Source organism: Octopus bimaculoides, chromosome 2 (genome assembly GCF_001194135.2).
Source record: "Octopus bimaculoides isolate UCB-OBI-ISO-001 chromosome 2, ASM119413v2, whole genome shotgun sequence".
In the NCBI taxonomy this organism is placed as follows: Eukaryota; Metazoa; Mollusca; class Cephalopoda; order Octopoda; family Octopodidae; genus Octopus; species Octopus bimaculoides.
The window spans coordinates 115076594-115090114 of NC_068982.1; the positions used below are offsets into that span (position 1 = coordinate 115076594).

At 37.3% G+C, this 13521-nt stretch overlaps 2 protein-coding genes across 3 annotated transcripts in view; both read left to right on the plus strand.

Annotated features, from left to right (window-relative positions):
- Positions 1-4161, plus strand: part of LOC106881124 (mitochondrial-processing peptidase subunit alpha) — a 19880-nt gene extending 15719 nt beyond the window's left edge. The window contains exons 9-13 of the mRNA XM_014931385.2: positions 6-85; positions 1851-1941; positions 2847-2909; positions 3251-3395; positions 3855-4161. Coding sequence (XP_014786871.1) covers positions 6-85; positions 1851-1941; positions 2847-2909; positions 3251-3395; positions 3855-4024 — 549 coding nt within the window. The 3' untranslated portion in view covers positions 4025-4161. The remainder of the gene's footprint in view (positions 1-5; positions 86-1850; positions 1942-2846; positions 2910-3250; positions 3396-3854) is intronic.
- A 4881-nt stretch (positions 4162-9042) lies between these two features.
- LOC106881129 (serine-protein kinase ATM) overlaps positions 9043-13521 on the plus strand; it is an 88567-nt gene continuing 84088 nt past the window's right edge. Inside the window, exons 1-2 of one of the 2 annotated variants that reach the window (XM_014931398.2) lie at positions 9043-9283; positions 12708-12800. In XM_014931398.2, the coding sequence (XP_014786884.1) occupies positions 12735-12800 (66 nt within the window). In that variant the 5' untranslated portion in view covers positions 9043-9283; positions 12708-12734. Of the gene's footprint in view, positions 9284-9412; positions 9473-12707; positions 12801-13521 lie in introns of those variants that run through there. The other variant, XM_014931399.2, reaches the window with a different exon arrangement.

Here is a 13521-nt window from a genome sequence, read left to right on the forward strand (position 1 = left end):
TGATGATGGGAGGTGGAGGTTCGTTTTCAGCTGGTGGCCCTGGAAAAGGCATGTACACACGACTCTACCTCAATGTTTTGAATAAGTAAGTATTGCTGATTTTGTCTTACAGATTTATTGATTGCCAAACACACTACATACCTGCCTAAACATTATACACACACACACACGCATACAATTACTGCCAAACAACACATATTCATGTTTAATTAATTTAAGTATTATATAGCTAGCTTGACAGCTGTAACCAATGTGTTCTCCTACACAAGGTATATTGGTTTTCTCACCTAAGTGTACCAAGTTGACATCTTAGTTGAATGGTTATAAAGGACACTTGGTTGCAGAAAATATTTCTATCTCAATGTCATACTTTGCTAAAGAAATGAATTCTTCTATACATGCAAGACAAAATAGAAAGAAATTCTAAACTAGGTGCCTTGAGTTGATTCTGGATAGTATCGACAATAAATGATAATGATACTGTAACTATAAAGTATTGCTTGATGGTGAAATTTCAATTATCTGAATCAATTTAGATCTTCAATATATTATTTAGAGCAATTGTAACCCAAAATAACTACATTAAAATAGGTTTTTTTCTTTTATTATATTTTTGGAGCCATAGCGTCAATGGTTACAGGCTTCCAGTGGGCCAGTTACCAATTCAGTGCATTTCTGACAGTGAGAACGATGAGAGTTTGAATAAATATCACTAGGGATTTCTATTCAAAACAATGATTTATTGGGTTTTTTTTATACATACATACATTTTTACATTTGTGCAAACATATATACATACACAATAAGCTTCTGCTTACTTTCTGTCATCCAAATTCTGTATATAAGGGATTTGTCAATTCAGTGCTATGAATGAAGATACTTGTCCAAAGTATAGTACATTGCAATTGAACCTGGAACCATGTGGTTGACAAGCAACTTCTTAACCACAAAACCATGCCTGCACCATTGGTTAATAATACCATATATTTAGGAACTCTATGAAAGACAGCTGGAAAAGACAAAAAAGCACCTAACATATTTTCTGTGATGAAGATTTTTATTCTATTTTCAGTTTTTATTAGATTAACTGATCTATCATCATTTAACATCCATTTTCTGTGCTGGCATAAGTTGGACAGTTTGACTGGATCCAGCAAGTTGCAGGACTTGCTGTGTTGAGCTCCAATATCAGCTTTAGCATGGTTTCTATGGCTGGATGCCCTTCCTAATGTCATTGATTGCCTGTTGCCCCAGTCATTAAGCTCAAACATCCAATGAGGTTATTGTTCACAAATGCATTTAATTTAGATAAAAAAAATTTGAAGGCAACACAAATAGTTTCATTGCCAATTTTTTTCAAATCCAAGATCCTCTCATCTCTGGGAGCTTCCAAAAATCTCACACTTCAGATTCTTCTCTTTCACTTTTGTATCCATCAACAAATTTGATGATAGGGAGGAGGAGCTACAGTCCTGTGACATAGAAGGCAGCTGGAAATTCCTGCGAGACAGCTTACTGAGTGCCACAGACCAAATCTGTGGCTGGTGCCAAGTCCCTTGTAAACCTAGGGTAACATGGTGATGGAACAGTACTGTAGACAGGGCCATTAGAGCAAAGGAACAGGCTTGGAAGGCCTGGAAGAGTGGAGGTCACAGGATAATGTATCAGATAGCCAAAAGGGATGCTAGGAGACAAGTATATATAGCCAAGGGAGTAGCTAGGAGACAAGTATATATAGCCAAAGGAGTAATTGTTACTTCTATAAATATTGAAAATATTTCTGAAAATAGTCCAACAGAAGTAAATGTTCTGCATATTAATCTGTTTATCTTTGATTCACTGTTCAACAGACATCATTGGATGTTCAATGCTACAGCCTATAACCATGCTTACGATGACACTGGTCTGTTTTGTATTCATGCCAGTGCACATCCATCACAAGTAAGTAAATTATATTAATACATTCTTTGTAAAAATTCAGTACAATTTATATAACACTTTTGTTTGATAAATAAATATAAAACTGAACACTTGTAGAAGTTCATTAACATTGTATCAAATATATTTTCTGTTACCTTCATTTTTCTCATTTTCACACTTTCATCATTGTTCCTTCACCCACATTTTTATGCTCGCTTGAGTTAGACAATACTTGTAGATTTACTACAGCCTCTTACTTTCTACTTTCCAAGTAAGGTATTTACATACCATTGTTCCTTGTATATTGAAAACAACAAAGCCACTGAATTTATTAGCACTTATTGTTTGCTTTCCAGGACCTTTGAGATTATTGTCTCCACCACTTCATCTCATGTCTTCCTAGGACTCCTTTTTTCCATAGATTCCTTGTTTGGGTGCTCAGCACTTCTTTATATAACTTACATATTTTCATATACATCACATGCCCATGACAACAGTGTTCTCTTTGCATGCCACATCTTTTTTCTGGCTTATTTTTGCATACTAACATTGCACACACAGGATAACACACTCACTTCATTTCTTTCTAGTTTTTGCAAATTCTCTGCATTCAGCATCACATTTCATACACATGCATCAAACAATCTTCTCTTTACTCTAGGAGAGAAAAACCTTGTTACCACCTTGTCCAACTGCTTGTAGCATAGATAACAAAAACTATCAAACTGCTACGGAGTCTTCTGCCATATACATTCCTTCTTGATTCCACTCTCCAGTTGTCTGATACTCTGCACGCATTTCCTCATTTTTCTTTACATATCTCCATTATTGGTACTGTGTATCATTTAGACCTTGCTATATCTATTGTGTTGTCATTTAAACTTAGTGGTATTATGACATTAGATATTTTAACTCTCTTTTTCCAGCTGCGCCATGTTGTTGAAGTCATTGTTCGAGAAATGGTTCTAACTGCTGGTTCAGTAAGTGAGGTGAGAAAGATTTTCTTATATCTCCATCTCTTATTTCATTCCTAACTATATTTTTTCTGACCCACATAATTATTTTCAATCTACTAAAACTACAAATATTTTAATAAACTGTCTGTCATGTACTGATGTCAATTTAATCAATCCTTCTCCACAAATTTGTGGACTTTTATTGTAGTTCATAGCTGGGGTAACTGGTGTGCTATTTCATGTCTCCAGACAGTAGCCACTATGACCCTGGTTGTACATTATTGTTATGGTAGTAACTATGAAGTTTATATATTAAAAACGCTTTTAGTGTTCTGTTTCATATATCTCAATTGCAATTCATGTATATTTTCTAGGAGGAATTAAATCGAGCCAAGACTCAACTCCAGTCTATGTTAATGATGAATTTGGAAGCTCGTCCTGTTGTCTTTGAAGATGTAGCACGTCAAGTTTTAGCAAACGATCACCGCAAACCACCTCAGTATTTTTACGATGAAATCAGTAAGTAAATAGTTGTATTAAGTTGGATGATATTGATGATATTGTGTTGAGAATACACTGAATTTTGGCAGCTACATGCTTGATAGTTAATTTAGAAATATGAATTTTTAACATGTAATTTATTAAATGTCAGGTTATGCTCTAAACAACAACCTACATCCCATGCATTTCATGTCAAACTGTGTCACCATTTAGGTGGCAGTGCCATTGTTTGTGCCTGCTATAAAAAATTTCCACCTGTTGTGTAATCTGTTATGCAAAAGTCAAAATGAACAGCATATATGTGAACAAGTAAAGCTTGGTGACAAGAAGGACATTCAACAGTAGGACATTACATCAACAATATTCATCAAACCTAGGAAAAACAGTAATAAAATGGAAAAACTAAATAAAATTGATGATGATGAGAATATTTGTGTATATTATAATCCTTTAACAACTTACCATAATGTTTTCCAGGCAAAATCACTGCTCAAGATATCCAGCGTGCAGCTTCTCGAATGCTTACCAGCAGACCAGCAATAGCAGCATATGGCTCTCTGAATAAACTGCCAAATTATGAAGATATCCAAGAAGCTCTTTTAACTAAAAATGGACGAATGACACAGAGATTTTCATTATTCCGTTAATGCTTTCCAATAAATCACCCAGTTTTTCTCTCAGGACTTTCTTAAAATTGGCATTAACCAATTGACAAAAAACATAGAGCAAAGAAAGATATTTATAGACAGGCTGTTTTGATTTATTAAATTGTGATATATTCTAATTGTCTTCATTTTCTTTATCATTTGTAGATATAGTTGTTTTCTTTTAAAACATTATTATTGTATGATAATAGTATAGATGAATAACACAACTACAGTATATTCTTTATCTCTCAGCTCATTGTGGAATATAAAGCATCAACACATATATTTTGTAAACAACAGTGTCATTGGCTACAGTTTTCTAACAAGCCAATTACTGATTTATTGTAATTTCAATTGTGAAAATGATGGGGAATAGGGTACACTTCATACAGAGCAAATACCACAAGGTATTTTTGTTTGGAAGTTCCTGTTTATTGATTTTCTCATTAATGATTATGTTTCTCACCTGAAATATATCCATGCTAAATGCACTCTGTATAATGGTTGGCAAGTGAGCAAAGGTATAGAGTCAACTGGGCCCTTTTGTCTTGTCACGAACATGGCAACTTCTCTAATGATGATGCCATAAAATGCACCAATACAGTTAGTAAAGTGTGGAGTTAAGAGAACACTTTAGTTTGCAAAGGACATGGCAACCTCTCTTGTGCTGATGTCTCAATAAAATGTACCCTGTACACTGTAAAGTATCTGGTGTTAATAAGGACAGCCAAGCATAGGAACCAAGTTTAAAATGAAATGAGTGAGGTGTAATCATCCAACTCATCTTGGAGAGCAGTAACTTAAAATAAGTGACTCAGATTGTGATGACTTACTCAATTCCTGCCTGCATGGAAAGTAGATATGAAGCAATGATGATGGTGTGTGTGTGTATGTATATATACATCCAGAACCACACTAATAGTTTAGGAGTAAAATTTAGGGTTTCTTGGTTTCCTATGAATTAGTTTTGAAAAAACTTTTCCCAGCTGGTTTGCACACTATGGCAACACCATTGTTATGTTTTCATTATTTTGTGTAACATCCTTTTTTATTTCAGATTCTTCAGTTTTGGGGTGAACCACGCTAATAGCTTTTGAATGAAAATAGCCCATCTAGACATTTTTTTATCAGAAAATGAAGGGTAATGATACATATTAAGCATACACTGAGTATGTATTTAACAGAAAACCATGACATTATAACATTTATTGACATAATGAATTATTTATCCACATGAGTGCTATTTCAACAAATAACTTCAAAAACCCTATTAGTCATGGAATCTGTCAATTCCTTAATAGTAGCAGGTTGGACTGCATCTACTGCAGCTTTGATGGTTGCCCAGAAAACATCTTTTGATGTAAATTGGCGTTCATCAGCATAAACATCTTGTTTAATGTTGGACCAAACACTTTCGATAGGGTTGAGATCCAGAGATGCTGGCGACCACACCATCAACAGATGGATGAGGAAAGCTGTGTGCAGAAGTACCGCTCCCAAACAATAGAAGGAAACCCAGGAAGACATGGGATGAGGTGGTCAAGCATGAGCTTCAAACATTGGGCCTCACAGAGGCAATGACAAAAGACCAAGACCTCTGGAGGTATACTGTGACTGAGAAAACCCGGCAAATAAAGTGAGTCCACAGCTGTAGCCTACACCAGTGTCGCATAACCAGCCCACTCAAAAGTACCTTGGTTCTTAGGGTGACATACCATGCTTGAGGAAACCTATTGAGTCAAGTACATCAACATCAACAGCAATACCAAAATCAAACCAAATGGAAATTGTAGTTCTGACCCCCGTGCCGGTAGCATGTAGAAAGTACCATCTGAACATGGCTGATGCCAGTGCTGCTTTGACTGGCTTTCGTGCCGGTGACACATAAAAAGCACCCACTACACTCTCAGATTGGTTGGCATTAGGAAGGGCATCTAGCTGTAGAAACACTGCCAGATCAGATTGAAGCCTGGTGCAGCCTCTTGGCTTCAGAGACTCCAGTTGAACCATCCAACCCATGCCAGCATGGAAAACAGACGTTAAATGATGATGATGAGATCGCAGGCGTGGCTGTGTAGTAAGTTGCTTGCTTACCAACCACATGGTTCCAGCTTCAGTCCCACTGCGTGGCACCTTGGACAAGTGTCTTCTACTATAGCCTTGAGCCGACCAAAGCCTTGTGAGTGGATTTGGTAGAAGGAAACTGAAAGAAGCCCGCTGTATACATATATATATATATGAATTTGCATGTTTTAATATCGCTGTTTGAAACGTTTGTATGCTTGAATTGAATTTCTCTTAAATTTTAACATCTCTTCTCCATTTTTAACAAATTTGTTGAATTTTGTGGGATACCTTTCCAGAAATTCACATAACATACCATATACAAGTATTATTTTCATATTCACAAACTTTTGCCAGTAAGCTACCAGCAAAATATGAAGAATCAATATTAGAATTTTTTTTTTTTTTTTAGAATCCTCCAAATTAAAGGACAAAATATAATTCAATCTTTTCACACATATATATGTGTGTGTGTATTTGTTTGTGTGTCTGTGTTTGTCTCCCCCACCCCCACTGTCGCTGGACAACTGATGTTGGTGTGTTTATGTCCCCGTAACTTAGCCGTTCAGTTAAAGAGACTGATAGAATAAGTACTAGCCTTACAAAGAATGAGTCTTGGGATCAATTTGTTCGACTAAAGGTCAAAGTCAAATAACTGAAACAAGTAAAACAGATAAGCACAGAAGTGGCTGTGTGGTAAGAAGCTTGCTGCCCAACCACATGGTTCTAGGTTCAGTCCCCCTGTGTGGCACCTTAGACAAGTATGTTCTACTATAGCTCTGAGGTGACCAAAGCCTTGTGAGTAGATTTGGTAGACAGAAACTGGAAGAAGCTTGTCATCATTGTCATCATCATTTAACGTCCATTGTCCAAGCTGGTATGGGTTGGATGGTTTGACCAGGGCTGGTAAGCTGAGGAGCTGCCCAAACTTCAATCTGATTTAGCATGGTTTCTACAGCTGGATGCCCTTCCTATCGCCAAGCACTCAAAGAGTGTAATGGGTGCTTTTACATGCTATCGGCATGAGTGCCAGTTGTGTGACACCAGTATCTGCCACAACTATGATTTCACATGGCTTGATGGGTTTTCTTCTCAAGCACAGCATAATGCCAAAGGTCTTGATCATTTGTCATTGCTTCCATGAGGCAATTCGAAAGGAACTTTTTACGTGCTGCCAGTATGGCTGCTAGTTATGTGACACTAGCATCAGCCACATTGTCTCTGTGAGGTAGAGTTAACCTAGCGAAAACCAAAGTCTTAGTAAGTAGGGAAGCAGACAATTCACAAATACCTTCAGGTAGATGACCCTGCTTGATCTGTAGAATAGGTGTAGCATCCTAGGATGAGTGAAAGATAAGAGATGTTACAGTATGACTGAAAGCTTAGGGAGGGGAAATGGCAAAGGCAGTAGCAAAATATCTTCATGTAATACAACATAGACATTTAAATGGGTAGGGTTTTTCTAAGGATGTGGGTAGTAGTTGTCAGCATAATCTTTTGGATTTCTCCTGGGATCTTATCTAGATGTTTCTGACATCCTTTTTTGGTTTGGCTTGGTTTCTATGGCCGGATGTCCTTTCTAACACCAACTACTCCAAGAGTGTAAAGGGTGCTTTTAACATGCTTTTATGTGCCACTGGCATGGGTGCCAGTCGTGTGATACCAGCATTAGCCATGATTACAATTTCACTTGCCTTGACGAGTCTTCTCAAGCACAGCATACTGCCAAAGGTCTTGGTCACTTGTCATCACCTCCATGAGGCCCAACATTCAAAGGTTATGCTTCACCACTTTACCCTATATCTTCCTGGATCTACCTCTTCCACAGGTTCCATCCACAGTTAGAGATTGGCACTTCTTTACACCACTGTCTTCATTCATATGCATCACATAGCCATACCAACACAGTCATGTTTCTTGCACACTACATCTGATGCCTCTTATGCCCAACTTTTCTCTCAAGACACTTACACTGTCATACATGTACATTGGCAAAACACATCCAGCAAAGTATACTAGCTTCATTCCTTTCAAGTCTATGCATGTCGTCAGTGGTCACAGCCCACATTTCACTGCCATGTAGCATGGCTGTTCACAAACAAGCATCATACAATCTTTCACTCTGAGGGAGAAGCCCTTAGTTACCAACAGATGTAGCTCTCTGACCTTTTTCCAGCCTATTCTTATTTTAGCATCCACCTCCACTACTGACTTAGTCACCTAGATAACTATTTCTAGGTATTCCTCACTAGCATTTGGCGGAGTCTGTTTTCTATACATTTCTAGTGTTTATTATTCTTGTGCACCTACCACACACAAAGACTATTTTTTTACTTTTTAATAAACGTTTTGTTCATTCTAGACGCAGGTATAGCTGTGTGGTAAGAAGCTTGCTTCCCAATCACATTGGCTCTGGGTTCAGCCCCACTGCATGGAACCTTGGGCAAGTGTGTTCTACTATAGCCAAGAGTCAATCAAAGCCTTGTGAGTGGATTTGGTAGACGGAAACTGAAAGCAGGCCATCGTATATGTTTGTTTGTGTGTTTGTGTTTGTCTCCCATCACCGCTTCACAATCAGTGTTGTTATATTTACGTTCCCGTACCCTAGCGGATCGGCTAAAGAGATCGATAAAATATGTACTCGGCTTTAAAAAAAGTACTGGGATCGATTCATTCGATTAAAAATTCTTCAAGGTGGTGTCCCAGCATGGCCGCTGACTAATGACTGAAACAAGTAAAATAAAATAATTAATACTTGGGATCCGCTACAGAAAAATAAAGACAATCTAAAATTAAGCGTGATAGTAGCGTACAAGTATATGATAGTGGTTAGGTAAAAACTGTGGGTAATTCGGGACTAAGAGCACCGTGTGGTATGAAATGGAATGGTTCGTGTATGAAGTATTCAAGAGAATTATGTAGAGTTATCTCCCCTATTTTGCTTGGCTGCCATTCTCACCCGGTATATTCAAAGCGACCAAAAATTGTACGCAATATAGGAAATACCATTAAATATATATAACAACACTTGTGTGTTTAGTTTCCCCCTCCCTCGTTGAATTAGGTTAATTATTTTCTTAAATCATTTATATGTAGCAATTGTACATACTTCTTATATTATTACTTCCTATTAAATATACTCCCTTCACCATCGACAGCCTTGACAAACACCATTAATATAGAAGAAATATACAGGTAAGTAAACTCGGTTAACTTTGTTACCAGCTTTGGTTGATTTGTTGATAAACAACGATAAAATATTTTGCTAACTTAGCTGTTGTCATATTTCCTTATTTGATGTCATTAACAATTTTGTTCGCAATCAATAGTGAAACTTGGTTGGTTCTAGGGTTTCAAAACGAAGAAATGTGAAGTGTGTTGTTGGTAAGAAACACTTTTTGCCTATGTACACCGACTATAATTTCCTCTGATTCTCGTGGTTTTCTCTACATGTAACTACTCATAAGATAAATCGATTGGAGTGTACAGTTTTTGTTTATTTCTATTTTCTCTCTTTATTACATATCTATATATCGGTTAACTCCATTCAAGTCCGTTCACCATCGGCTTCAGGTGGTTGTCATCTATTTTGTTAATATATATATTTTTTTATATTTTCAAAATTTTCTTTCGTTTTAACCCGGATAAACGTCAAACTTGATCATATGGGATCATAATTATTAGTTAATTGCCGTAATTTTTTTTATTTACTTTTCGCGCACCGTGTTCAGCTCTATGTATTTGTGGTCAGTCACACGCACACAAATACACACGTACACCCATTATGTCTGTCTGTCTCTCTCTCTCTCTCTGTATATATATATATATATATATATATATATATTTATATAATACTTTGTATCTGTCTGCCCAATGCATTCTCAAACGGCTCAACCAAATCAAATTAAATGGCAAAATTAGTTAAAAGAACTTCCCTGATCCAATCACGCTCTCTCTGTCTCTTTCGCTTTTACGCCGACTTCAAAAGATCCCCTTTCCCCCTCACTCCACATATGTAAAAAAAATTTAAAAATTTTACGGAAAGCAACGGTCTTCTTCAGAAACATAGACAAATACACGTGCTTTAAGAAGTCATATACACTGTGCTAAAATTGAAAGATCACCCTTTGGCATTGGTTCCGTATTACATCCCAAAACTCCAAGAATGAAAGTGAAAGCTTCGATGGAGTGGTCGGCTTCACCCTTCGCCGTCTCACCGCAAAGCTGTGCTTACAATCGGTCTCTAGCATATTGGAGTAGGAATTTTACCCCATTCAGCTAGGAGTGGGCACCAAATTGGGACCCACTCGGTTCCGCTCTGTTCGCACTGGGCATTATTGACATCACCAAGATGGAGGTCTAGCTTGACCTCAATGTCTGGTATTTTGATGATGCTTGTTTCGGGGGGACCTCCGGACAGGGTTCTCGCCATTGCAAACATGATGGTTGGGGAGCTTGACCGCTGGGGTCTGCAAGTAAACAGCTCCAAATGTGAACTCTGGATCCTCAACCAACATCAACCAACTTTTGACCTTTTTGCAGAGTTCTTCCCTTCCATTGCAGTCCCTCCCTCATCAGCTTGGTGCTCTCTAGGTGCCCCAAACACTGACCTTGCCTTTGAGTCCATCTTCCAGTTGAAGGTGGCTGCCCTTGAGCAATTGCTGAAAAATATTGAAGCTATTGAACCCCATCAAATTTTTTTCATATTTAGGAATTATCTCTTGATCCCTAAGCTTCAATATTTGCTCAGAGTTAGCTCATCTTACCGATTCGAATCGTGCATCCAACACTTCAACAGCTTAATCTTTGAATTGTTTTGGTTTGTTTCTTTTCTTTTTTCTCTTTTGTTTTCTTTTTAAGTTTTTCAATCATTTTCTCTGTTTTGCCCAATTTTCTAATTTAATTTTGTAAAACAGTATATTATATTCAAATATGAAAATTGTCTTTTCATAAAATGTCCTATAATTGAGTGCAAATATTCTCTCACTCCTTCACTCTCTCCTCTCCTTTCTGTTCAACAATATGTTAGACATATTTGTATTTTGTTTCACTTTTATATTGTTTTACTTTTAATAGTTTCACTATGTGTGTGTATATATATATATATATATATATATATATATATATATATATACACACACACACATACATGCATGTATATATGTATGTTTGTATGTATGTATGTGTGTATGTATATGTAGCGGGTTGGATGTGATACGCCATATCAATTCGATATGATGTAACCCACTACTAAATGTAGCATGTAGATGTAACACTTAAAGGTTCTCGCATTGGAATAACCAGTAAACATCGAAGAATCAACACCAAGAAGAAAGAAATATCATTTACATATATTATTCGTTTGCCTGACATGTTGTTAAAGAGGCACTAGCAATTCTAGTGATAGTAACAACAAGGATGGCTCGCTGGTTAGTAGTTGATAGTGTAGAAAAAGGTTGTCTGTCAGTAGAGAGTGAAAGAGACTTGCAGCTAAAGTTGACAAGTTTGAAACCGAATGTATCTGCACTAGCTGCATTGCACCAGATACGTGGTACTCATTAAAAAGTTGTTTTCTTTTCCTTTATAATACAATCATTAATTATTTTTGCATCAGTAGTTCTGATCAATGGTTCAAAATGGGGAAAATAAAACTCAGTGTGAAGGAAAATGCAAGTTTACCAAAGTTAATCTGGCTGCATAATATAGAACTAACGTTAGAATTTTATTCACATTAATGACAAAACTAAACCCACAATAAGGGATTTGTAAACTATGTATATTTAAGTCCAAACTGGGCAACGAGTCTACTATATAGTGTGTGTGTGTCAAATGATAGAAGGGGGATTCACTTGAGGACTTAGTGTTGGTGAGGGTTGTGTCAGAGTTTTTTTTTTTTTACACAGGTGGATGATGGAGCATTTTTGGGTTGATAGGAAGGTGATGTTGCAATTTGGTGCAAAAAGTTTGGGAAACACTGCTCTGTACCCTCATGCTAACTCAATCTAGCCTCTCTTACTGTTCTACCTTTCCTATGCCCCACCCCAAACATCTCATCACTACCATCTTTATTTCTCTTTCTGAGAAATAAAGATGGCAATGATGAGCAGCTATGTATCTCTTCTATAGAAAGAAACTTGTTCTTGCCTTCCTTCATACTCTAACCTTTCATCATCAAGCATAAGGATGCCTCTCTCTCTACTAATGAGGATCTTAGTCTTGCAAGCTATATGGTGACCTCATTAGTGCTGGTATCACAAAAAAAAGCACTTAGTACACTCTGTCAAATGGTTGGTGTTAGGAAGGGCATCCAGCCATAGAGCCCATGCCAAAGCAGACATTGTCAGATCCTATCAAACAGTCCAAACCATGCTAGCATGGTAGATTAATGTTAAAAGACGATGATGATGATCCTTTACTTTGGAGATTAAGGTCTACCACACTGTTAGTTTTTTTTTATGTATGTAACAAAGCTTGCTTTAACATTGTAAAATGTGAGTAGCTCTCTTTTCATCATGGTTTAGAAATCACCTCAGCTGGGAACTATGCCTGTCAATTAAATGCTTTCATGTTCATTTAAGATATGTGGCAGAAAAGTTTGATTAACAAAATGCTTTCTCAGTCTTTTAGATTTGCTGTCAAAGGAAAGATGGCAACATTGAAGGCATACACCATCAGCCAGGGCCTGACAACTTCTAAAGTCACTGAGAGGAAGGTATGACATACATTACAGTAGTCTCGTTAATGATCGTTTACTTTTTTATTTTTCTTTATTTTATATTTGTCATTTATGCCAATATATGTTGAATGACTGACATTATTCTTGATGAAGTAGTTACTTTACAATGAACAGCAACTTCTAAACAATAACTTCTACACAGTGAACTTGTAATTATTTCAGTTTCAGCTGCTCTGTTTGAGGTCAGTCATTCTGTATAAACTGTCTAGTTTAAGAAATCCAGCACTTTAACCACTCCAGTTTTGTGCAGAAGAAATTGGTGAAAGCATAAAATCCTCTTAGATAGTCTTCCATTTTAAAATGACATCATGCAATGTTGAACATCATCATCATCATCATTTAACGTCCGCCTTCCATGCTAGCATGGGTTTGGACGATTTGACTGAGGACTGGTGAAACTGGATGGCAACACCAGGCTCCAATCTAATTTGGCAGAGTTTCTACAGCTGGATGCCCTTCCTAACGCCAACCACTCAGAGAGTGTAGTGGGTGCTTTTACGTGTCACCCGCACGAAAACGGCCACGCTCGAAATGGTGTCTTTTATGTGCCACCCGCACAAGAGCCAGTCCAGGGGCACTGGCAACGGTCTCGCTCGAAAGATTTCATGTGTCGCCCGCACATGAGCCAGTCCAGGGGCACTGGCAACGATCCCGCTCGAAACATTTCATGTGTCACCCGCACAAGGGCCAGTCCAGA